At 35.2% G+C, this 27542-nt stretch overlaps 1 protein-coding gene across 1 annotated transcript in view; it reads left to right on the top strand.

Annotated features, from left to right (window-relative positions):
• The window catches only part of CLGN (calmegin), a 51398-nt gene that overhangs the window by 10818 nt on the left and 13038 nt on the right, over positions 1-27542 (top strand). Inside the window, exons 2-8 of the mRNA XM_040473484.1 lie at positions 7576-7728; positions 10268-10341; positions 11006-11064; positions 15522-15663; positions 19905-19986; positions 21390-21582; positions 25407-25596. Coding sequence (XP_040329418.1) covers positions 7585-7728; positions 10268-10341; positions 11006-11064; positions 15522-15663; positions 19905-19986; positions 21390-21582; positions 25407-25596 — 884 coding nt within the window. The 5' untranslated portion in view covers positions 7576-7584. The remainder of the gene's footprint in view (positions 1-7575; positions 7729-10267; positions 10342-11005; positions 11065-15521; positions 15664-19904; positions 19987-21389; positions 21583-25406; positions 25597-27542) is intronic.

The following is a 27542-nucleotide window of genomic DNA, read 5'->3' on the forward strand; positions in this document are numbered from 1 at the left end:
AATATGTGACAAACTTCATAGTTTTGTTTGAAGCTTGATGATATATTGGTACCATAGTGTGATATCTTTCAAGTAATACTGTGACCATGAGTTTTTTTTTTGACAGAACGTGCAAGTGAGTGAGGGGCAGAGAGAGAGAATCCAAAAGGGGGGGGGGGCGGGGGAGAGAGAGAGAGAGAAAACTGGGGCTCATCTGGAGCTCATGTTTTACCCAAAGTGGGGCTCATATTCACCCAAGACAGGGCTGGAGCTCTGTGAAAAGATGTGAGACTCTTACTTGCAAACTGTGAGATCATGACCTGAGTCGAAGTCAGATGCTTAATGACTGAGCCATCCAGGCGCCCCTGACCTTCATGATTTAATTCTCAGTTGTCAGCTGGTGCATTATTGAATAATAATAGAGCACTCAAGAATTAAACAGAAACTATTAGGTCTATATTTCTGATTTTTTTAAAAAAGGAATGAACAGCAGCAACAACCTTGAACTACATCATTTTTAAATGGAGACTATTATCTATAGAACTGCATTGGCTACAGAATGGTTTGTGACCAATAGCAATTTATTTTTAAGTATTTCACTTCTGTAGTAAGGTCATGCATTCATTTCTGGGTAAATATCTTAATAACTTAATACTAATAACCTAAATTTGAGAAATTTTCAAGAATTTTGAAAACATATGCTGTTACTATTTTTGTAATTTCTTTCTGTTGCTTTATCAAAAAGCATATAATAATGCAGTGGGATAAGATTAAATTTAGAGGTAGCATGGTATATTAATGTACAGTTCTAGATTCTGATCTTGTTTCACATTTTCAACCCATGTGACTTTGACCAAGTTTTAAAATCTGTTTTCAATTTGTAGATGGGAAGTAATAATGCCTATCCTATTCACGTCCTGGGCTGCAGATTAATTTGGCTCCTCCCTTTATGCAAATGCATGATCATAGTCCTAGAACTTTAGAGAAGAGACAGATTTTAAGATAAAAGATTTTCGAAACTTTTTTTCATGAAGCTTTGCCAACTGTTTATTTCTGAAGGAAAGTTAGGAAGAACTATAATATAGAAAATAGAATGGGGATTGCCCTGGTTGATGTGAGAATAGGATTCCAGAGAGAGCACTGCCTGCTTGGTTTCGCCTTAACTTTTCCCAACAGCCCAATACACCAGAGCTCAAACAAAGCACTTAGAATATTTTTTTTGACAAACTATTAGGAAACTAAAGTGTGTTTTAATTTTAAAGGAGGAGATATGGGCCATCAGTGATACTAATGTTAATTATTAGTATTATTTTATGCATTTCTGTTTTACTCAAATAGTAACTCAAGCAAAAGACTTTACTACACTATGTAAATATGCAAGGCTTGTAAAACTTTAGAACAATGAAGCTTTTAGAATTATTATAATTTTTTAAAATGTTTATTTATTTTGAGAGAGAGGGAGAGAGAGCACATGTGAGCATGCATGCATGCATTGGGGAGGGGCAGAGAGAGAGAGAGAGAGAGAGAGAGAGAGAGAGAAAGAGAGAGAGAATCCTAAGCAGGCTCTTTGCTGTCAGCACAGATCCCAATGTGGGGCTTGATCTCATGAACCATGAGATCATGACCTGAGCCAAAATCAAGAGTTGGCAACTTAACCAACTAAGCCACCCAGGCACACCTGAAGCTTTAGAATTTTAACAATTAATAAGCAATTTGCAGTGCACTCATTTCTCTGTCAATAAGTACAAAAAATTTTAAATAAACCTACCTATGGTTATTGAGTCCAACTGATCTCTTTAAATTTACTTTCTCAGTTACACCTCTTTTTTATGATTCAGAGAGTTCTCAAACTCTTCCAACAAATAACAGCATGCATCACTTTTTGTGTTGTCTTTGTCCATAAAGATGGTGATATTGACACACTTTTTAATATAGAATATTCCTATTGTAAATTGGTGTCATTGAAAAAAAAAAACACACATTTTTCAAAGTAAGCTTTAGTGTTATATTCAGTGTCCCTTAGAAGAAATCAAGGCCAACTGGCCCACATATTCACATAAAGTTTTGATCTCATTAGAGAAAGTTCTAATCACAAGTCAGTGAAACCAGAAGCTGGTTCTTTGAAATGATCAACAAAATTGATAAGCCTCTAGCAAGACTCAGTAAAAAAATAAAGAAGATAAACAAAATTACTAATGAAAGAGGAGAAATAACAACTGACACCACAGAAATACAAACAGTTGTAACAATATTATAAAAACCCATATGCCAACAAATTGGACAACTTAGAAGAAATGGATAAATTCCTAGAAACAAATATGTAGCCTACCAAGACTAAAATGGGAAGAAATAGAAAATTTGAACAGACTAATTACCAGCAGTGAAATTGAATCAGTAATCAAAAAACTCCCAACAAACAAAATATAGTACCAGATGGCCTCACAGGCAAATTCTACCAAACATTGAAAAGTCTTTTTTTTTTTTTAAGTTTATTTATTTTGAGAGAGAGAAAGAGAGTGTGTGAGCAGGGGAGGGGCAAAGAGGGAGAGGAGTTAGAGAACCCCAAGCAGGCTCTGCACTAGCAGTGGCAGCATGGATCCTGGAGCCCGACATGGGACTCAATGCAAGCTGGACGTGGGGCTGGATGCAGGGCTTGAACCCACAAGCTGTGAGATCTTGACCTGAGCCAAAACCAAGAGTTGGACTCTTAACTGACTGAGCCACCCAGGTGCCCCAAATTCTACCAAACATTTAAAGAAGAGTAATAGCCCTTCTCAAACTATTTCAAAAAATATAACAGGAAGGAAAACTTCCAAATTCATTCTATGAGGCCAGTACCACCCTGCTACCAAAACCAGATAAAGACACCACAAGAAAAGACAGAACTACAGGCCAACATCTTTCATAAATATAGATGCAAAAATCCTCAACAAAATATTAGCAAACTGAATTCAAGAATATATTTTAAAAAATAATACACCATGATCAAGTGGGATTTATTCTTAGGATGCAAGGGTGGTTCAATACTTGCAGAACAATCAACATGATAACGTCACATCAATAAGAGAAAGGATGAAAACCGTATCATTTCAACATATGCAGAAAAATAATTTGACAGAGTACAACATCAATTCATGATAAAAAAAAAAAAAACCTCTGCAAAGTAGTTCTAGAGGGAACATATCTCAAAATAATAGAGATTTTATATTAAAAACCCATAGCCAACACAGTGCTCAATGATGAAAAACAGAGCTTTCCCCCTAAGGTCAGGAGCAAGACAAGGATGTTCACTCTCACCACTTTTATTCAACGTAATACTGAAAGTTCTAGCCACAGCAATTAGACAACATAAAAAAATAAAGGGCATCCAAAATGGTAAGGAAGAAGCAAAACTTTCAGTATTTGCAGGTGACATGATAACTATATAGAGAAAACCTGAAAGACTCCACCAAAATCTACTAGAACTGATAAATGAATTCATTAAATTTGCGGGATACAAAAATAGAGAAATATGTTGCATTCCTATATGCTAATAATGAAGCAGCAGAAAGTGAAATTAAGAAGACCATCCCATTTACAATTACACCAAAAACAATAAAATATCTAGGAATAAACATAACCAAAGAAGTGAAAGACCTATACTCTGAAAACTAGAAAACATTGTTGAAAGAAATTCAGTATGACTCAAAGAAATGGAAAGACATTCCATGCTCATGGGTTAGAAGAACAAATATTGTTAAAAAGTCCCTATACTACCCAAAACAATCTACAGATTTAATGCAATCCCTATAAAAATGCCAAGAGCGATTTTCATAGAACTAGAAAAACAATCTTAAAATTTGTACGGAATCAGAAAGGACCTCAAATAGCCAAAACAACCTTGACAAACAAAACTGGAAGTATCACAATTCCAGACTTCAAGTTATATTACAAAGTGGTAGTAATTAAAACAGTTTGGTGCTGGCATAAAAATAGACACATTGATCAATGGAATAGAACAGAAAACCCAGAAATCCACAGTTATATGGTCAAGTAATCTTTAATAAAGAAGGAATGAATATATAATAGGAAAAGTCTTTTCAACAAATGGTGTTGGGAAAACTGTACAGCCACATGCAAAAGAATGAAACTGGACCATTTTCTTTCACCATACACAATAACAAACTCAAAATGGATTAAAGACCTGAAACCATAAAAATTTTTGAAGGGAGTATAGGCAGTAATCTCTCTGACATCAGCTATAGCAACATTTTTTCTAGATATGTCTCTTGAGGCAAGGGAAATAAAAGCAAAAACCATTGGGACTACATCACAATTAGAAGTTTCTGCACAGTGAAGGAAACTAAAACTAAAAGGCAACCTATGGAATGGGAGAAGATCTTTGCAAATGACATGTGATAAAGGGTTAGGATCCAAAATATACAAAGAACTGATACAACTCAACACTCAGAAAACAATCTACTTAAAAATGGACACAAAACATGAACAGACATTTCCTCAAAAAAAGACATACAGATGGCCAACAGACACATGAGAAGATACTCTGTATCACTCATCATCAGGGAATTGCAAATCAAATTACAATGAGATATCATCTCATACCTGTCAGAATGGCTAAAATCAAAAATACAAGAAACAAGCATTGGCAAGGATGTGGAGAAAAAGGAACCCTTTTGCACTGTTTGTGGGAATAAAAATTGGTGCAGTCATTGTGGAAAACAGTATGGAGTTTCCTCAAAAAATTAAAAGTAGAACTACCCTATGATCCAGTAATCACACTACTGGGTATTTACCCCCAAAACACAAAAACACTACTTCATGGGATGTAGCCAAACCATGGAAACAGCCCAAGTGTCCATTGATGGATGAGTGATAAAGAAGTTGTGGTATATATATATACAATGGAATATTACTCAGCCATAAAAAGGAATGAAATCTTGCCATTTGCAACAACACTGATAGAACAAGAGAGTATTATGCTGAATGAAATAAGGCAGTCAGAGAAAGACAAATACCATGTGATCTCACTTGTGTGGAATTTAAGAAACAAAACAAAAGAATGTAGGGAAAAAAGAGAGACAAACCAAGAAACAGGCTTCTAACTATACAGAACAGATTGTTACCAGAGGGAAGGTGGGTGGGTGGATGGGAGATATAGGGGATGGGGATTTAAAAAAAAAAAAAAAGAAAGGTTCTAATTAGCTGGGCTAACTATATGGGAAAAAAAACTTTTTATAATGTTTCTTTTCTTTTTAAAAAAAAAAATTTTTTTAACGTTTATTTATTTTTTTGGGACAGAGAGAGACAGAGCATGAACGGGGGAGGGGCAGAGAGAGAGGGAGACACAGAATCGGAAACAGGCTCCAGGCTCTGAGCCATCAGCCCAGAGCCCGACGCGGGGCTCGAACTCACGGACCGCGAGATCGTGACCTGGCTGAAGTCAGACGCTTAACCGACTGCGCCACCCAGGCGCCCCTATAATGTTTATTTTCTAAGAACAACTTTATTAATACAGTATTTGCACTTTCAAGTTCACTTGTTTAATGTGTAAAAGTCAATGGGTTTTAATATACTTAACAGAGTTATGTAACCATTACCATATCCAATTTTAGAACATTTTCATTACCTCCCCAAAAACCTTACCTCCCTTAACCCTTTCTTCCAATTCCTTTCCCTAGGCACTCACTGAATCTATTTTCTGTTTCTATAAATTTACCTATTTCTTTTCAATGGGATCATACAATATGTGGTCTTTTATTACGGGCTTCTTTCACTCAGCATGTTTTTTGAGATTCATCTATCTTGAACATATCAGTATACCATTCAGTTTTATTGCTAAGTAATATTTTATCGTATAGATAGCCCATATTTTGTCTAACCATTAGTAGATGGATATTTGTGTTGTTTGTACCTTTTGGCTAATTATGAAAATGTTTCTTTAAGCATCCATATTTAAGTTTTTGTGTAGATATATGTTTTCATTTCTCTCTGGCAGATACCTAGTAGTGGAATTGCTAGGTTATAGGGTAATTCTATTTTTAACATTTTAAAGGACTGACATACTACTTCCAAAACTTACATCATTATACATTCCTACCAGCAATGTATAAAGGTGCCAATTTCTTTATATCCTCTCAGGAGTTGTTACTTTCTCTTTTTGATTATAGCCATTCTGGTGGATGTAAATTGCTAATCTCATACCAGTGTTTCTAAAGCGGACCAATGTAGGTCTATAGAAACGTTCTGAAAGATGTAAGAGTGATAAGAATTTACTTTTAAAAAAAGTTTTCATGGGGCCCCTGGGTGGCCCAGTCAGTTAAGCGTCTGACTTCGGCTCAGGTCATGGTCTCACGGTTCATGAGTTCAAGCCCCGCGTCGGGCTCTGTGATGACAACTTGGAGCCTGGAGCCTTCTTCCTATTCTGTGTCTCCCTCTCTCTCTGCTCCTCCCCTGCTCACATGCTGTCTCTCTCTCAAAAATAAATAAAGATTAAAAAAATTTAAAAAAAAAAAGCTTTCATAATGATGGTAACTGGGGGAAAAAAGTAATAGAACTGTACTATGGATCATCTGGATCTCTGACCACCTTATAACCAAGGACTGCCACACGAGTTCAGTATCCACATTTACTTTGTGTTTAAAAGGCCATTGGCACCAAAAAATAAAACTTGAATTTTAACATGTTAATGAGAATAGAGCAAGACATACAAATCATGTATTTCTGCCAAAAGGCAGCCAAATTATATTTGATTTCTACTCAAGTAATGCTATAATAATGAACAGACATTTTGCAGTACTTAGAGAAAAGGTTAGATTATTGAGTCATCAAAGTATTATGATAAATGTAAAAGAAGTTTATCCAGTACAGTCAACCTGATTGCAGTAAGTCCATATTTATTTGTCTTTAGCTGTGATTTGATTCAGTAAAAGACTTACGTGAAATTATGATAAAAAATTTTTTCTTTAGGTTTTTGGTGTTTATATGTAAACATACTTTGGTTTTATAATTATGAAACTTCAGTTGTATGTTTATATACACTTAAGCAAGATTGTAATAAATTTGAGAACCATGATTTTTTTTAATGTTTACTTGTTTATTTTGAGAGAGAGAGAGAGAGAGAGAGAGAGAGAGAGAGGGAGACAGAGTGTGAGGGAGCAGGGGAGGGGCAGAGAGAGAATTCCAAGCAGGCTCCATGCTGTCGGCACAGAGCCGAATGGATCTCACAAACCTTGAGATCATGATGGGAGCCAAAATCAAGAATCAGATGCTTAATCTGCTGAGCCAACCATGTGCCAACCCCAACCTTTTCTTTCTTTTAAAGGAGTCCACATAATATTTGAGTTTGGCAATCACTGTTGCTTATCTCTTTAGGTTTTGTGCTCTTGGTTCTTTGTTTTTACAGGCAGGTGTGTAGCTGTAGGATCTGTGTCCTGTAGGAGTTGAAGTTTGTATTTTATTTATTCAAAGTATTTAAATACCGCCATTAATGAAGCTATCCTAGAACAAAAGAGGTATTAAAGAGAAACTATTTCTTTGTAAGTGTACTTCCATATTTTTCACAACTTTTCTTTTCACTGATAACTCTTAATTTCACAGGTAATCAGTATGTATTTCCAAAGATTTTGGCTATATTTGGGTCTTCTGTTCATCTCAATTAATGCAGAATTTATGGATGATGGTGGTGAGATGGAAGATTTTGATGAAAATTCAGAAGAAATTGATGTTAATGAAGGTGAACTCTCCTCAGAGGTAAGGTTACTGCAAAATGAGTTGTAAATTATTCCTTCACAGAATATAGAGGAGAGTGACCTCTAAGATTCATTTCAGTTTTAATAGTAGTCATTTTCTAAATAAATAGAAAAACACTGCTTTTTTTCTAACTATTTCTTGCCATGTTTTAGAATGCTCATGTATTACAGAAATTTGTGCATTGCACCTAGCACAGTTTTATTACTAAGTAAATATGCAGAAGATTTTTATTATCAAAATAGGAATTTGTCACTGACTAAAGAGTGCTAAGCACTTCTATCTAAGAGAAAGGTTTTCAGTCTTATTTTGGACACTGCTGGCCCTCTTCAGATAAAAGATAAGGTAGTGTAATTTGCAGTTCTAGAGATAAAATAAGTCATTTTTCTTATTTGTCTGAGGAAAGGAGATGCTAAATAGGAGGATGAATTAGAAAGGGAGGTGGTAATGAGGTAGACATTTAATAAGGCTCACCTGCGTTTCTGGCGCATCATTGTTAAGATATGTTTTGAGGTGGTGACTAACAAGTCTGAAAAACCTTGCGGAGATTTTTGTACATCTTGTCAATCCAGAAGAACTTTTACACTGAGGAATATTCATAGATAATATTGGGACGATCAGGAAATTTTTCAGAAATATTTTTGATGGTAAGAATGCATCAATTGTATTGTGTCAGCAACTGCTTAAATATATTATTGTTATAGACTTCACTTATTTTAGAGTTGTTTATTTGCAAATGAAAGTGTTGTTTAGCTGTTTAAGGTAATTATTCTTTCTCTTTTAAATTTTAAACTCCATGAGTACATTTCTTTTAAAACCTAGTTCTGCGATCTACAGAAAGTTAAGTAATCAAAGTGCTGATGATTAATTGAGATACAGCTACTACAACAGTCTTTGGAAGTTAAAACTTGAAATGAATTGAGAGATACCTGCCATTTTAACTGTATTAGGTGATAGTTGAAAAAAGTGGTTGGAAAGGGAAAGAACAATTTCTGATGCTTCTAATTTTATAGTATTATAAGCATGTAGTAAAAGTAATCTAGACACAGTAAAATGTAAATAAAGGGCAATATAAACTTCTGGTGATTTAAAGAGTGATCTAATAGAAAGAAGCCTCGTGGTACCATTGTCCATTTTGCCAGTCCATAAAAATATAGAGAACAGTAAAGTTGTAATTCAGTAAACTTCATGAAAAATTGGCAATTTCAGGGGCACCTGGGTGGCTCAGTCCATTGGGCGTCCAACTTCAGCTCAGGTCATGATCTCACGTCTGTGAGTTCAAGCCCTGTGTCGGGCGCTATGCTGACATCTTGGAGCCTGGAGCCTGCTTCGGATTCTGTGTCTCCCTCTCTCTCTGCCCCTACCCCGCTCGCGCTCTTTCTCTCTCTCAAAAATAAATAAACATTAAAAAAAATAAAGAAAAATTGGCAATTTTGATAGCAGAATTTTGACCCTGTCAGTAATTATGTGGAATTGTGTTTGATTATTACTATCCACCCCCCTTAAATAGACAGGAAAAGTACTCTCAGGTTAGGGTAGAGACAGTGAATAGAGAAAGTACTTCTGAATTCTTTTACCTAAAGGCTGAAAAAAGAAATCTCGTAATCATATACATAAAATTACAGAGCTTGATTCAGAAACGACCCAGATTGATCTATTACTTTAGGCAAAATTTTATTTGTTCATCAATTCAAATTACGTTTTGATAATTTGTCAATAAATTATTTCTAATCTTTTAAATTGTTTTGCTGATATGTTCTATACAGCATAATGGTTAAGTGTATAAGCTTTGGAGCCAAACAGCCTTAGTTCATATCATGTCCCAAAACTATCTAACTGTGCCACAGTGGGCAAGTTACTTGGCCTCTCTCACGCAGTTTCATCATATGTAAAATGGGTGCAATAATAGTATTTTGCTCACAGAGGTATTATGAGGATTAAAAGAGCCACCATATAACCACCACCAGTATCACTGTCATCATCATACCAGCTAACACTACAGAACACTTGAAACCATTCTTTGCAGATAATTGCTTTACAGTGCTTTCTGTATTGAATCTTTCTCTTCTCTGGGTTCCTAATCTCTCAAAATGGTATCTTCATCCTCTATCATGTAACAGTGAAATTTAAGAGTTGATATTAAACTTGTCTACATGCTTACTAAGTTTTTCATCTTACATGCGTTAGACCATGCTCTGTCCTCTGTCTTTGATGATTTATATTCCCAAATGTTGTCACCTGTTAGAAGCCTTTCAAGGCCATGCCAGCTGTGTCATGAGGCTTTCTCTAGAACTTTTTCCCATCCTTCCTGTGTTGGAAGGACTCAGTGTATTTTTTATTTGCATTTACAGTATTTTTCTCATCATTGTATCTTTTATATTCTCTTGTACCTTATCACACTAGGATACAAAGTTTTGAGGTCATGTCACCTTTTATCTGTTTTACCTATATGTGCATTGCATATTAGGTTCTTAACTAGTGAGATTATTTAAAGTATTTGTGAAGATGAATAACTTTAGATTTTAAAAAATCTATTTTCTAGATTAAATATAAAACACCTCAACCTATAGGAGAAGTATATTTTACAGAAACTTTTGATAGTGGAAGGTTGGCTGGGTGAGTATTCATTCAAGAGAATGTTTTCTTTGATTTAATTAGCTTTTTAAAGTTATTGGCCTATGAATATTGCCTCTACTACAGAACTATAAAAAATTTTTAAGTATTCTATTTGGCACTGTAAACCAGTACCATTTTTGTTATTGATAGAAATGTTTAACTTGGAGAGTTATTCATTTATACAAAGAAAATATGCAAAATAATTACAAATATAAAGGAAAAAAATTATACCATTTCTTCATTCCTAAGGACTGATATTAATGATCTAACTTCAGATGACAAATTCAAATTACTGTCCCATCCTAAATATTGCTAAAAAAGTAAATGCCACTATTTATTGATTTTTATATGCCAGACACTGTCCCAAGTAGGTAGGTCAGTACTATATTTATCTCCATAGCTTTATCGCCTTACAGGTGAGGAAACTGAGGCTTAGTTTATCTGATGTGTGATCATACAGCTAGTAAATTGTGGATTCCAAATGTGTTTGGACTCTAGCCTTGTGAGATTATGTATGGGCATCCTTATTTAGCCTCTAAGCATTTAGTTTTTAATGAGAAGTGACTATTGGGTAATCTTTTGTTGTATTTCTAGTATATGTTGTGTCTATAAATTGCTGGCTTTACTTTTAATGATACGTATTTGCTTTCATCTTTATTTATAGGTGGGTCTTATCAAAAGCTAAGAAAGATAATGCAGATGAGGAGATTTCCATATATGATGGTAAAATATTTATTTAAATATTCAATATAACCAGTATGATCCAGAGTTCACTACCTTTTAAAATTATATTTCTATTATAGGGGCGCCTGGGTGGCGCAGTCGGTTAAGCGTCCGACTTCAGCCAGGTCACGATCTCGCGGTCCGGGAGTTCGAGCCCCGCATCGGGCTCTGGGCTGATGGCTCAGAGCCTGGAGCCTGTTTCCGATTCTGTGTCTCCCTCTCTCTCTGCCCCTCCCCCGTTCATGCTCTGTCTCTCTCTGTCCCAAAAATAAATAAACATTTAAAAAAAAATTAAAAAAAAATTATATTTCTATTATATATATAATATATATATATAAAATATATGAGGTCTGGGGCTCCGTCATGCTTCCACAATAGAATGTTCAGCCTTATATCTCCTTTCTGATATTTCTGGAGGTCTCTGGGTGACCCATACTTAAGCCACCATCTGGTTTCCTGACTCGAAAGAGTTGAATTTTTACTTCAGTGCAGTTAGTCACTGCATTTCCTGCAGCAGTATTTCCCAGGCTACTGCTGTTCTGTGGTGGTTCAACTCCAGCATGGGCGCACCTAGATCAGGTTGTAAGTCAGGGCAAGATCCTCTTAGCAAGTGTGAAACAGGGTAATTAATGAGAGCTACTAGTTACGTGGCTACTCCTGGAGCCCATATCTCCAGGCCTTAATGTCTACTTTCATTGGTTCTCTGATAGGATTATCTTCAAGCTTAGCCATAGAAAAAAAAATGTCCTATATGCAGGGGTCATCTTTTCTTCCCTAATAGGACGACAAAAGAACTTCTTTTTCCTTTTAGTCTAAAATCAGCCTCTTCCTTGGTTGTATGCTAAAGCAAGATCAGCCTCTTCTCATAGTGACTGGTAGTGGGAGTTCTCTTTCTCTCAGAGGACCTCATACCCATAAAGGTATGACCCACATACCTTTGACTCCAACAGGCAGATACATGAGAACAGTAACAAAACAGATAATAGCTTGTGTTGGATGTCAGCTGTCTAATTCCTTTTCATAGTTTGTTTTAATGTGAGATGAAAATCATGCCTGCATGTCTTTCTTTGCAGTGTTCTCCATCCTCAGAACTCCTCTGGGTTTTTTTTGTGTTTATATTCTCCAAAAAGAACTCTGCCATATGCACAGATCAAGCAATATTGCATTCAGTCCAAATCCATTTAGAGAAAAGAATAATTTCACCCAAAGAAGCAGGAAGTCTGCAGATGTGTAACATGACCTAAAATATGCCCGCAGAGATACACATTATCAAACAGAATGTTTGGCTTAAAACACCTAGGTTTAGGGGCACCTGGCTGGCTCAGTCAGTAGAGCATGCAACTCTTGATCTCAAAGCTATATGTTTGAGCCCCATGTTGAGTGTAGAGATTACTTAAAAAAAAAAAAAAATCTTAAAAAAAAACTATGTTTAGACTACTTTACAGTTTTTTCAAGAACTTTGGGTAGATAATTGTTTCACATTTGTATTTTAGTTTCCTAAAATTAAGATATACTCTATCTTACAAGTGAGTTTAAATCTCTGTTTCTTGATGGACAAAAGTGTCTTTTAACATTTAAATGAGTCTTTTCTTTAGCTTAAAATTAAAATCAAACAAGGAAGCAAAAAAACAAACAAACAAAAAAACCAAGCTTCTTAGCACTGAAGTTTGGTCTGTAGTCTCTTAAACATAAATATCCATGAAAATAATTTTCTCACATATTAGATTTAGTATAGTTTTTGAATGATTTTTACCAGTGTCTTGAAAGCAACTTTGAAAAATATGGAATCAAAGTTCTAGATGCTAAAAATGGTGTTTTGGATATTGATAGTAGCAGTGTTGTTTATAAATTGGTTAGTGGAGGGGCACCTGGGTGGCTCAGTCAGTTAAGCATCTGACTTCAGCTCAGGTCATGATCTCACAGTCCATGGACTCAAGCCCTGCATTGGACTCTGTGCTGACACTCGGAGCCTGGGACCTGTTTCAGATTCTGTGTCTCCCTTTCTCTCTCTGCCCCTTCCCTGCTCATGCTCTGTCTCTCTCTCTCAAAAATAAATAAACATTAAAAAAAAAAGTGGTAGTTGAGATTGATATTATATTCTTTTGCAAGAGAATTTATTATTCACAATAGTTAATGACAGCTTCTGTCAAGTGCCACTTGAATAAAGCTCATTCTGAGCTTTTCAGGAGTAAGCAGATCTGTGAAACATGTGCTGGGATATAGAGTTTGCATTTGGAGTAGACCTATTTACATTTTTAGATGAAGTTATTAATAAAAGTACAAATGTTTAATAAATACCAGTTCTTTAAGTGACCAACTTTCAGGATATAAAAGCTGTGAATTCCTTTTTAAAGAAAAATGTTTGTTTATTTATTTTGAGAGAGACAGAGAAGGTGCACGTCCCTACATGAACTGGGAGGGACAAAGAGAATCCCAAGCAGGAACCAAACTACGGTATCATGACCTGAGCCAAAATCAAGAATCTGACACTTAACCAACTGAGCCACCCAGACGCCCCTTAAACTGTGTGAATTCTTTTTAAAATTTTATTTATATCAGAATGTATATTCACTGGTATTGTCTAGAATTTGGCTAAGTGATAAATTAATAGAAAGTTATTATTTATTTGGAATTGGAAAAACCTCTTGTCATTGGGCAATAATTACCCTGTCACAAGTTTTCTAAAATTAAAGCACTAGATGGTACCTTTTTCATAGCTGATAAATATATGTGCATAATTGCAAAAAAAAGAAGACAAGATAGTTTAAAAAATTCTTTGCTATAAATATCCTGAAAATCCAAAAGATGAAGTTGTTATTCCTTAAAAGAAGACCTTTGATTTTGGTCAAACCACAGGTTAGTAGTGATAATACAATTTATCATCAATGTGAGAGAATAAATTTCAAATGAATTCATCTTTTTTAGAAAGGTATAGTATAACCAAATGAGGGAGAGAAAAGGAAAAGAAACCTATGAACTTTTAAAAGTGGATTTTATAAAACTCAATAAATTCTGCACAGTGATAGACCAAAAATTATTTCTCTCTGATTCATGATTGTTCAGGTTCCTGCACTATTGTTTTGTTTTGTTTTTTGTTTTAGAAAGGAAAACAAGTGATATAAAGAGCATTTATGATTCATAAGTGCCTGTTAATAAATATTCCAAGTTGGTATAATGCTGAAAAATAGCTAGTTTTTGCTAAATGGAGTTTCAGTGGGAATTGACAGTACCTATAATTTTCAAAGCTAGAACATTTTATACAAATTAATAGAAGTTGGTTATTTTCTATTCTAAAGAGAAAAAAGGAGAAAAATCCAACATGCAACTTTTGGGCTACCGGCAACCCATGGAACTTTACAACGTTTGTAGCCCCAAATGTAATTCCAGGAGCTGTCTGATCTTAAACATGGAAAATCCCAGCCCAGAGAGGAGCGAATGCAACTTTGCCATTATTATAGCTTAGTGCTTATCCAGTGCTTGCTACTTTCTTGGCCAAAAGTTCTGAGAGCTAATTGGCCTAGCCTGAGAACAGTGACCTTAATTTGTGTTTATTGGGCGTACAGTTTTCAAGATAAAATTTAAATCCCCACAGTACCTTTTGCAAAGTAAAGAAAGCAGCTGATGAGTATCATATATTGCAAAACAGACCGACGCAAACTGCTTATTTTGTGTTAAGGATACTCTTTATCTCCTATGTAATTTTAAAATATATCATTTTAGGGGTGCCTGGGTGGCTCAAATCAGTTAAATGTCTGTCCAGCTCTTGGTTTTGGCTCAGATCATGATCTCATAGTTCATGGGTTCTAGCCCTGTGTCAGGCTCTGTGCTGACAGTGCAGAGCCTGCTTAGGATTCTTTCTCTCGCTCTGTCACTGCTCCTGCCCCTCTCGTGCTGTCTCTGTCTCTCTCAAAATAAATAAATAAACTTAAAAAAATAAAAATAAAATTTATCATTTTAAAAATACAGCATTGATGGGGTGCCTAGGTAGCTCCGTCGGTTAAGCGTCTGACTTCGGCTCAGGTCATGATCTCACAATCTGTGATTCTAGCCCTCTGACAGCTCAGAGCCTGGAGCCTGCTTCAGATCCTGTGTCTCCCTCTCTCTCTCTGCCTGTCCCCTGTTCACGCTCTATCTCTGTCTCAAGAATAAATAAACATTAAAAAAAAATACAGCATTGCTAGATCATGCTACAAACCACATTTTGTAATTTCATTGATTAAAAAGTCAGAGAAATACAATCTAATTTTAGCTAAGAAAATGAAACTATTCTCTACTAAGATAAAAAAAAGAGTGGGCATGCATACAATTGCAGATATTATTTACTGTTTTTCAAATTTTGTTCTATTTTTCGCAAATCAGCCTTCATAAAAAAAATCTTACTAGTCACCACTGCTGATAAATAATTCATAAGTCATTGTTTTTGGTTTTTGTTTAATTTGCTTTGCTTTATATTTTAGGAAGATGGGAAATAGAAGAATTGAAAGAAAACCGAATACCTGGTGACAGAGGGCTGGTGTTGAAATCTCGAGCAAAGCATCATGCGATATCTGCAACATTAGCAAAACCCTTCATTTTTGCTGATAAACCTTTGATTGTTCAGTAAGTTTTATTATGTTTTACAGTACTTTCTCTGAAATGTATGTTAGTTTTGTATAATTTGGCTTCTGAATATAGCTATGAAGGGTATAAAATGGGTATAAAAGTCCAGATTTCCTTTTCAGTTTCACTTACTTAAATACAGAAGGCATAAATACGCATAGGCACTCTGAGGTTTTGAGTAAAAGGAAGGTTAATTTAAAAGTTTTATAATATGTACTGTAATATAAAAAATTCTGCCACCGTAGACTGTAAAATACATACTAAAATCACCATTTTTATTTTAGCTCTTTTCTTAAAATTACTTACTGTTAAGATATTAATCTCAGTATATTCAGAATAGAACCATAAATATTGCTGCTAAACCAGTGATAAGATTCAAAGAAAACAAATTTATTTTAAAAAAGATACACATAGGGGCGCCTGGGTGGCGCAGTCGGTTAAGCGTCCGACTTCAGCCAGGTCACGATCTCGCGGTCCGTGAGTTCGAGCCCCGCGTTGGGCTCTGGGCTGATGGCTCAGAGCCTGGAGCCTGTTTCTGATTCTGTGTCTCCCTCTCTCTCTGCCCCTCCCCCGTTCATGCTCTGTCTCTCTCTGTCCAAAAATAAATAAATGTTGAAAAAAAAAAAAAAAAAGATACACATATATGGATCAGTGTCTTCTAAGTATCGACCCCTTTTAAGCATTTTTTAATGGTTATTTTTATTTTTGAGAGAGAACAGAGCTATGAATGGGGGAAGGACAGAGAGAGAGGGGGACACAGAATCCAAAGCAGGCTCCAGGCTCTGAGCTGTCAACACAGAGCCTGATGCGGGGCTCAAACTCACAAACTGAGGTCGTGACCTGAGCTGAAGTCAGACACTCAACCGACTGAGCCACCCAGGCGCCCCAGCATAGACCCCTTTTAAAGGGCACATGTTTTCACAATCCTTCACTCCCCCATAGTGTGACATAAACTAATTTTATTATGATGTTGCTTACATGTACACTGTCAGGTATAAATTCCTCAAGTTTCACCTATATAAAACTGATACAAAACAAAATCCACTTATACGAATACAATTACAAAGTCAAAAAATTCAAATTAAAAGCAAAGAAAAGGAAATGTATAAATGTTATTTTCTACCTTATGTTAGAAGATTTGGCTACCCAAAGTTAATTACAACACAAAGAAGTATCATTAACTATGAAGTTTATCACTCTAGAACCCCTTCAGTATTTTTGTTAACATGTTTAACATGTTCTCCACATAGTATAAAATGCCATTCTGTGTTTTAGAAAATTTTTAAAACATGGCATTTGGTGTCATTGGCTTAATTTTTCACTTGTGTTGTCTTGACTTAGCTGCATTGTCATGTCAATAAATTTAAATTTTTGAATAATGTCAAAGAGCATATGATTATTATTTTAGCAAATTAAAAATATTTTTACAGTTACTTATTGGAACTAATACTTGAGCTTGATATTATTTATCATTATTCAGGGTTTGGTTTTTCTTTTTTCTTAAAGTTTGAAAGTAATCCTATTCTGTTGGAACTTAGGTGAATATAATATCACTTTCCATTTTGACCCTTTGTAGCTTGAATGAAAAGATCAAGGGAAATAATATAGAATGTAATATTTTCAGAGTAAAATGAATCAAATATAGCATTTTCAGAAAGTATAAATCACCACTAGGCAAGTAAGCAAAAGTAGAAGCAAATATTAGGTAATAAGTCTAGAAGAAATATTAAAGTAATTGTGAAATTATATCCTCAAAAAGGAAGAAGGGGGCCAAGAATTGAATAGCAGTCTTTGATATGCTTACAAACAATTTGGAGAAGGAGAGTGAATGTCTTCTCTTAATACTGATGAAATGGGACAAATAAAGAAATTTTATATTAACTACTATAAATACTGTGGATTTATAACATAACTGCTCAAAACCTGCTTTTCCCAAATTGTGTACAATTTGTGTAATATGCGTTATGTGGTCATATAAGTTTTAGAAACTAACAATATCCTAACTTTCGACATAAGGAAGCATATTTGCTTGCCCGTTAAAGGTTTTGAGAACTTCTACATGTAAAAACCTTTTTCTAACTTTAATACTTTGTTTTCCAGACATACTTGACTACAGAATTCTTTCCCCCTAATGATAATTACTGTTTCATAAGACGGTATGGGAAATGATACTCTAAAAGAGAATCAGGTTGCCATATACTCTAATATATCCTCATTTTTCCTGTGATTAAAGAATAACAGCTGTCAAGCTGTATGATACACATTTCACTCATCTCTAATCCATTGTGAATTATTTATAATCTGCACAAGTTAATGATTTGAAAACTCTGAAAGTTTGCAGTGTAAGACATAGATGTAACAATTGGGTCTAGACATAATACAACAACAAAACTATATTATATTTATAGAGACACTTTACAGAATTGGTTTTTTTTTTCAGTTCTTACCTTCTCACAGAACCCTTTGTCCTTAGATCACCTATAATAAAAGTATCTTTTTATTTTACCTAAAATAGTTAATATTTACCTTTCATTCACACCATGGACCATTTCTTTTACTTTATAATCTTTAAAAACATGTTCCATGAGAAAAAAAAATCTCTTTTTCAGCTACTGCTTAAAATAAATATAAGGGCAAGGTTTGAGGACAACAGATTGTCCTTTATTTAAAAAATGGAAAAGAACAAAACAGACCCTTTCTTCTGGTCATAACAGAAGCTAACATTTTGGACATCTGGCCTTTGCTGTACATGATATTATTTAATCATCACTGTCCTTTGAGGTCTGTGAGCTTGAATAACTTGCCTTTCCTAGGTGTCACTAGAGTAAGTGGCAGAATCGGGAATAAATCTCAGGTCTTTCTGGCTCCAAATTACATGCTTGTAACCACTGTTGTAGACTTCTTGAGAAACAAAGCAGAGTGGAAATTAGCGGGGAAAGATCACCATAATCTGGCAACTCAGAGTCACTTAAAGTTTTACTATATTTCCTTTGTTCTTTTTGGTGCAAAATATATATACTAATTGGGTTCAAACTGTCAAAGTTTCGTATGCTTTTTTTTTTTTTTTAACTTTTGTGTCACTAAAGTTTTTTTAGAAACATATGAAACTACAGTCCTTTCTTAAAATTATCACTGGTTTCTGTTACTTCTCTAGTTCTCATTTCTTTTTCTTTTAATTCATCAAGCCATATCACAACCATTTTGGTTTTTACTGTTTTTCACTGTGAGGGCCATTTCATTGATCATTTCACATGTAATTCATTACTTTACCAAAAATCTCTCCTAAATACTGCTCGATATGCCTACGTCTTTGCCTAAGAAAGATTATTTTCTTTTCTTTTTTTTTTTTTTATTATTTTTTTTTTCAACGTTTATTTATTTTTGGGACAGAGAGAGACAGAGCATGAACGGGGGAGGGCCAGAGAGAGAGGGAGACACAGAATCGGAAACAGGCTCCAGGCTCTGAGCCATCAGCCCAGAGCCTGACGCGGGGCTCGAACTCACGGACCGCGAGATCGTGACCTGGCTGAAGTCGGACACTTAACCGACTGCGCCACCCAGGCGCCCCAAGATTATTTTCTTTAAAAAAACAAAATAACAAAAAACTCTTGCTGGAAATGACACGGTGTTGCAAATCCATGAAAAGGCTCTCATGTCGGTTCATTCTTCCAGTTGTTTTTCTGCATTTCCTGGCCATTGAGGTGTGAAGTACTCCAGGTTATTGACTGAGATTATGAAATCTCTTTGCTGGATGTATTTAATTAAATGGATGAGCTATTTAACATGTAGGGTAGTTGAACTACAATACAAATTAGTGAACTGGGTATCTAAGATCTATCAGCAATTTCTTAGAAATCTATTGCTGTAGCTATTGTCCTCATAGTTTTTGTTTTTTAGTTTATAAAGAAATATGTATAGTGTACACCTTATCTGAATTTGAAGTTTCCTGTTCTAGTTTTAAAGTATCTTATTCTTAATTCAGCAGTTTTGATGGAAAAAATTATGGCAACAAGTTGGCTGACTTTTCTATAGTTGATTATAATCATTCTATTAATATTTTAAGAATGTGCATAGAAAAAGCATGTCTGCTTATTCCCTACACATTGTGGATATGCTTTATATGAGCTTCTGGTAATGTAAAACATTTATGTTTAAATGAATTGAGAATAATACATTCGGTTTGAAGAGCGATTAGTAATTTTTTATTTATCAGCAGTATGATTCTTTTTCCCTTCATTTAGATATGAAGTAAATTTTCAAGATGGTATTGATTGTGGAGGTGCATACATTAAACTCCTAGCAGACACTGATGGTTTGAATCTGGTATGATATTTTAATGTTTAAGAAAACCGTGTTAAAGTTTATAATATTTTTAAGAAGCAATTGATAAAGCTGAAATTTTTATTTTAACTGAAATTGAAAAGAACCTTAAAAATCTTTGTCCAAATGAGTCTGTATAGCTTTCAGAGTGCGCCTTCCAGTTTCACATGCAGCTATGTTACTTGATGGCATCAGTTTTGTAATCTTTAGCAAAATAATAGTTTGCTGTGTCTATAAGTAAAAAAATAACATGGTGCTTATAAATGTCATGGGAAGATCAGCTTAGAGTTATTTTCTTTACAAATTAAGAATCATAAGTTTGTTCAGAGAAGTAAAATAACGGAGCAAAGCAGTAAAACGAAATGGTCAAACAACCAAATATAAAAGGTGGGCCAGTTCAGGAGTTGGCAGTCCCCAAAAATAACAGGTTAAAAATATTTTCATAATGAAGCAAGTGTATTAGAACTGTTTTGAAGGTTGGAGGCATTTCGTGTAGCATTCTCCTATAGGGGGCTGTATCAGGGCTTCTGCGTATAATGGACATAAGATAAATGAGGCATCAATGAGATATTTGTCAGAATGCATGGCTATGCCGAGGCCATGAAACATATTAGAGTTAGGTAAAGGGGAGGCCATTTGTAGTATATGTTGAAGGTTTTGGGTATTGAAAGGTGACTGTCACTCAAAGCTATAGTGACATAATGAAATTAAGTGCCAGGTATTTTTCTAAGCACTTTACCTGATTAACTCAGTAAGTCCTCAGAGAAACCTTTAAGGTAGGTGCTATTATTATCTCCATACCTGAGAGGTGATGAAACAGGACTATAGCAAAACCAAGAAATTTGTTCAGGGCCATATACAGCTGGTTAAGTGGCAGTGGTAGCATTTGCATCCCATTATCTGACAACGGATCCCATGCTTTGAACCAATAGGCCATGCCAGATAAATTACCGGTAGTAAGATAGGGAGCATGTCTCTGTGTCTGTTTTTATGTCTGAGTCTCTCTTCACCATGTGCTCAGGAAGGTCATTTTCTGGTATCTTCTTGAAAAATAGTAATGGGTAATCATTAAGGTCATTAGTGTGCTTTTCTCTATGCTTAAATTTTCTGAACAAAATATTAATAGTTCAGATTTAATTTAATAAAGTAATTCAAGTTTATTATGATGTTGCTAGGGTGGTTTCAGCATCTCCTACATCTTCAAGAAGTAGCATGTGCATTTTTAAAAAAATCTATTTTTGAAGTAAAACTTTTTTCCACATCCTTTATTGTCACTTGTGTCAAATGATTCTTTGGTGAATTAGCATTCAATAGATCTTCATAACCTCTACCCGGTTGGATAGAATAGAAAAATTCATTAAATACTCTAATTCTGGACTAATCCCTACACTCATCTCTCTTTGAAGGAAAACTTTTATGATAAAACATCCTATACCATTATGTTTGGACCAGATAAATGTGGAGAAGATTATAAACTTCATTTTATCTTCAGACATAAACATCCCAAAACTGGAGTTTTTGAGGAGAAACATGCCAAACCTCCAGATGTAGACCTTAAAAAGTTCTTTACAGACAGGAAGACTCATCTTTATACCCTTGGTATATCCTTTTAATTCATTCATTAATTCAAAAATATTTGCTGACTACCTTTATTTCATGGCAAGGGATTTGGGAGAAATAAACATTGATCCTACCCTTGAGGCGCTTATCTTTTTAGGATAATTATAATGCATATAGTGCAGGTAGAAAGTAAAATGCCATATGAGAGGTGCAGATGAGGTACAGTTAAGAGTTCAAAATCAACATTACTTCCAGTTTGGAGACACAGAGAAAACGTTTTCTTTTTTTATCTTTAATTTTTTTTTAATGTTTATTTATTTGAGAAAGAGAGAGAGAGAGAGAGTGCGAGCATGAGTGGGGGAAGGGCAGAGAGAGAAGGAGACACAGAATCTGAAGTAGGCTCCAGGCTCTGAGCTGTCAGCACAGAGCCTGACATGGGGCTTGAACTCACAGGCTGCGAGATCATGACCTGAGCCGAAGTTGGATGCTCAACCAACTGAGCCACCCAGGCGCCCCCAGAGAAAACTTAGAGATTATATATTAACTAGTCTTGAAATGTAGATGGAACCTGGAAGATAGGAGAAGAAAGGGAAATTTGAGGTAATATGACATTAGTGGTACTATAAGAATAGAAAAGATTAAAAAGGAAAAAGTCCTTGATGCCAAGCTAAGAAACTTGGACTTTACAAGTAGTTGAATTATTGTTACTTCCTACCTCATGGTAGTTGTGGCACATATTTAAACTTGGAAAGGGAACGTATTGAGCAACCATTATATTAACGTACTTAGCTTTACTTTGTAAATAGGAGTTTGCATAGACATTGAGTGGGAGGAACATTGTAAGGAATTGATTCTCCTCTTCCCAAGTATATGCAGTTATGGAGCTTTGATGTGTCAATGATTATTTAAGATCACAGCGTGTCAGAATCTGAAGGACAGCTCTATCCAAGACTAAGATATTTCAGTTCTCTTTCCAAAGACTTCAGTTGCAGAAACATTGAAGTTGTCTGCCAAGGCAATGACCAATTTTATTTTTAATGTCCGCATTTATATCAAAGAGCTTTTGCTAAAGTTGGAAAATAGAACTGGATGTTTTGGGGAACGTAAAGTAAAAGTAATGAGAAGTTATAACTAGAATAGAACAAATAAATTTCATTAGACTTTGTACAGATTTGGGGAAAATCAACTTGGTATAATATATCAAAGACTGTAAGAGGATTATGTGTTTTGAAACCACGATTCCATTTTAAGGAATTTATCCAAAGAAAATAATCCAAAAGAAAGAAAATGAGCTATGTGTGGAAATAATACTGTAAATTTAAAGCAACCCAAATGTTATAGTAGGAATTTTATATGCAGTACAAAAATGATAACTATGAAAATATTTAGTAACAAGGGAAAATGTTTACAATATTTAAATGTTAAAAGGAAATGAGATATAAAGTGGAAGTAGATTATTGTAGGGGCCACTAGGCAAATTATGCAAGCAAATAGAAAGACCAGGAAAAAAAAAGAACTAATTGTCATTAGTCACCTGATACATACCATGCTCTATGCTAGGTACTTGGTTTAGAACCATCATGTGAGGAACAGTTTCTTTCTATTGTACCTTAACTTAGGTTAAGTAACTCGCTCTAGGAAATAAAAGTAATTGGTAGATCTAGAATTGAAATTCAAGTCTGACTCTTAAACACTTGCTTTCTTACTACTATACACAAAGACTTTGTAGTACTAGGATTATTGAATGACTTTAAAAATTTTTCCTGTAGGGGTGCCTGGGTGGCTCAGTTGGTTGGGTGACTGCCTTTGGCTCAGGTCATGATCTCGCAGTTGTGAGTTTGAGCCCCACGTCAGCTCTGTGCTGACAGCTCAGAGCCTGGAGCCTACTTCAGATTCTGTGTCTCCCCCTCCCTCTACCCCTCCCCTGATCATGCTCTGTGTCCCTCTGTCTCTCAATAATAAATAATGTTAAAAAATTTTTTTTTAATTTTTTCCTGTACTACTAATATATTTTTGTAACATTTTATAGTTGTTCTAAGAACTTTACAGAGTACACCTTTAAAGGCATAAAATCCAATGTCTTTTATTGTAAATTCATTTAAAATATTTTACTACAGTTTTACACAAAGGTGTCTTTTCACATATTAGGATTTGTCATGTGCTTTTTTGTTTTTTCACGGTAATTTTTAAACATTTCAGTTGCAGAATTTATTCAGAACATTCTTTTCAAGATTTTTCTTGAGAAATGCCTTTTTTGAGTTAGGAAGAATCTAGTACTTTTTTACATTTAAGATCTTACTCTTAGCTCTGCTTAAATCTTGACTTTTTCCCTATGTAGTAATATAGTTTTATAATCTCAGCTGCAGTAGAAGAGGAAATATTGGAGAAAAAAGGGAGAAAACACAGAGTGTTGCATTATATGAATTTGTATATAAATTACAGTATTTGATTTTGGTATAAGTAATTTGGTATTGTTTTTACTGAAACCTCTAGAGATTGTTCTTGCTTTAGAACTATTTCTTCAGAACGTGGTAGCCCGCTTACTAATTAAGTCAGGACAATCCTGACATTCATTGATAGCTCCTACTTCTTTAGCTTATTGAAAAGCACATGTTAGACATCTATTTTCATCTAACATTCCTTCCAAAGATCTAAAATTTACCCAGTGACCATACCACCCAAGTTTACAGTGGAGAGAGCTTTTATTTTGTCATTACAATGGATAAGGGGTCCTTTATGAAACTTGGCTTGGATAGTTAGTTAATTAGTTTTAGAGATGGGGAAGGAGCAGAAGGAGGAGAGTGAATCTCTTTTTTTTTTTTTTTTTTAACTTTTTTTAATGTTTATTTTTGAGAGAGAGACAGAGCATGAGTGGGGATGGGGAAGGGGCAGAGAGAGAGAGGGAGACACAGAATCTGAAGCAGGCTCCAGGCTCTGAGCTTTCAGCACAGAGCCCGACATGGGGCTCAAACTCAAGAGCTGTGAGATCATGATCTGAGCCGAAGTCAGATGCTTAACCAAATCAGCCACCCAGGTGCCCCTGGAAAGAGAGAATCTTAAGCAGGCTCCATGCTGGGCTTGATCTCACAACTGTGAGATTATGACCTGATCTGAAATCAAGAGTCAGATGCTTAACCAACTGAGCTATCCAGGTGCCCCTGGCTTGGGTACTTTTAGAGAGCTAACATTCACCTCCAAACAAACATATGTGTAAACTTGAATATTTTCCATCAACCTTAAGATATTTTACACTACAGTGTATGCATCATTGAATTTGAAATATCATTAACTTGAAAATTTTCTAGGAAATGGTAGTCATGCATCAATGTTAATTTCCTGCTTTGGGTGACTAGATTGAAGTTATATAGGAGAATGTCCTTGTTTGTAGGAAATATACATTAAAACATTCAGGGATGATGTGTATGAGGTTAGTAAATTAATTTCAAGTGGTTCATGAAAAAATAAAGTTCTTCATAGTGTACTTACAAGTTTTGAAGTTTGAAATAGTTTCAAAAAAGTTATTTTAAAATACTGAAGAAGATTGGGTTGCCTTCTGTGATAATAAATAAATGAAGCTCACTGGTTGTGTGAGTCCCAAACTGAATTAGCTATTGGATATTCTTTATTTGAGAAGTAATGGAGCATTTTATTAAATTATTACTTAAGACAAATTTTTCCCTTTGGTTTTAGGAAGCACTGTACCTAGTGATCTCAGCATATTTTGATTTAATATTTGATTGTAATTCCTCTATTTCTGGTTAATAAAAAATTCTACTCATGAAATTTAGGGTAGTTTTTTATTTAGAAGATTATTTTTAAAATGTCAGTCATTATAGGTGTTATTTATTTAAATTGGTCTTTAGTGATGAATCCAGATGACACATTTGAAGTATTAATTGATCAAATAGTTGTAAACCAAGGAAGCCTACTAGAAGATGTGGTTCCTCCTATCAATCCTCCCAAAGAAATTGAAGATCCCAGTGACAAAAAGCCTGATGAATGGGATGAAAGAGCAAAAATCCCTGATCTTTCTGCTGTCAAACCAGAAGACTGGTAAGCAAAGAATTCAGTAGCAAAGCATTAGTTGGTATAATTCAGTAATGAGATGTTACATATAAGTGAAGTTTACAACCAGTGAAACATATTCCTTTAAACATCAAAATTACTTATTTTGACTATTTGGGGTGAAATAGTTTTCTAAAATAGACTTTGTATTTCCTTGCCTTTTAATTATCTTAATTTTCATTTTAATTAATACTTTTTCAACATTTTTTCAATTTTTTTTTTTTATGTTTCCAATGCTGTGGGTGGGGGGCATTCCATGAATCTAAGACACCGACACTTTAATTTTAATTCCTAGTTTGATCTTTATCATGTATGTGTGTGCACATCTTATATAGTTAGTTTTTTCAGTTAATGATTACTGGTTTTAAAATAGACATATGTTCAGCATCTTCTAAAGCCATATAGGATTCACTCGTACTAAATTCCTTAGCTGAGTATTTGTGTTGTTTTCATTCTATAGGATTATGAGTATTTGCCTTAAAAGAAATGTATTCAGTTTCTGAGTTCCCATAGCTTTGAGTTCAGATGGTGAGAGATGCCTGCTAACTCACTCTAACTCACTGAGTTCCTAAGGGTCAGGAATCTGGGTGTGGCTAGCCTGGCTCAGGCTCTCTCCTGAGGTCAGAGTTCAGCATTCATCTGAAGGTCTGACTGGCTACTGGAGGATCTGCTTTGCTTTTTAACTGGCTAACGTGGCTGTTGTCAAGAAGTTTCAGTGCCTTGCCACTTGGGCCTCTCCTTAGTGTGCTCATGATGTAGCTGATGCCCCCCCTCCCCAGAGGGAGTGACCCCAGAGGGGGAGAGAGCACAGCCACAGGACTTGTAACATCTTTTTATAACCTAATCTCAGAAGTGACGTGTCATCACTTCAGCTGTATTCTGTTTGTCACAAGACTAACTCTGCCTGGTACATTTAGGAGGGAACTACACAAAGGTGTAAATATTAAGTATGGTTTTGCTATTTATTTTTGAGAGAGAGAGAGAGAGAGAGAAACAGAGTGTGAGTGGGAGAGGGGCAGAGAGAGAGGGAGACACAGAATATAAAGCAGGCTCCAGGTTCTGAGCTGTCAGCACAGAGCCCGATACAGGGCTTGAACTCAGAAACCTCAAGATCATGACCTAAGCTGAAGTCAGATGCTTAACTGATTAAGCAACCCAGGTGCCCCACTAAGTATGATTTTTAAAAGTTCTTTTCTTAGTTTACTAAGAGTTTTGTTTTTTTCCATGATTGGGTGTTGGATTTTGTAAAGTACTTTTGTGCATGCATTGAGATGACCATGTGGGTTTTCTCTTCTTTTTTAAAAAATTTTAGAGAAAGAAAGTAAGAGGGGAACAGGGTAAGAATCTTAAGCAGGCTCCATGCTCCGTGTGGAGCCCAACGTAGGGCTCGATCCCGTGACGGTGAGATCATGACCTGAACCCAAATCAAGAGTCAGACACTGAACTAACTGAGCCACCCAGGTGCCCCTCTTTTATTCGCTTAGTATGGTGAATTATATTGATTTTCACTACTAGACTAAACTTACAGTCCACGTGGTCAGCAAGTGTTGCCCTTTTTATATTTGCTGGATTCTTAAATTTTTTTTTTAATGTTTATTTTTGAGAGAAAGAGTGCAAGCAGGGGAGGGGCAGAGAGAGAGAGGGAGACACAGAACTTGAAATTGGCTCCAGGCTCTGAGCTGTCAGCACAGAGCCCAACACAGGGCTTGAACTCGGGAACAGTGAGATATTTGTCTTTGATGATTCATGATTTGATTGTCTTACCTAAGAAATCTTTGCCCAAATGAATGCCACAAAGATTTGCTTTTTTTTTTCCTAGACAAATAATTTTGACTAAAACTCTGTTCTAAGTTAATTGTATGTAGTGTGAGATCTAAATCAAGATCAGTTTTTAAAAATAAGGATGTCTAATTGTGCCAGCACCTCTTATCATC

The sequence above is a fragment of the Herpailurus yagouaroundi genome, unplaced genomic scaffold (assembly GCF_014898765.1).
Source record: "Herpailurus yagouaroundi ecotype Mexico unplaced genomic scaffold, PumYag 28, whole genome shotgun sequence".
Classification (NCBI taxonomy): domain Eukaryota; kingdom Metazoa; phylum Chordata; class Mammalia; order Carnivora; family Felidae; genus Herpailurus; species Herpailurus yagouaroundi.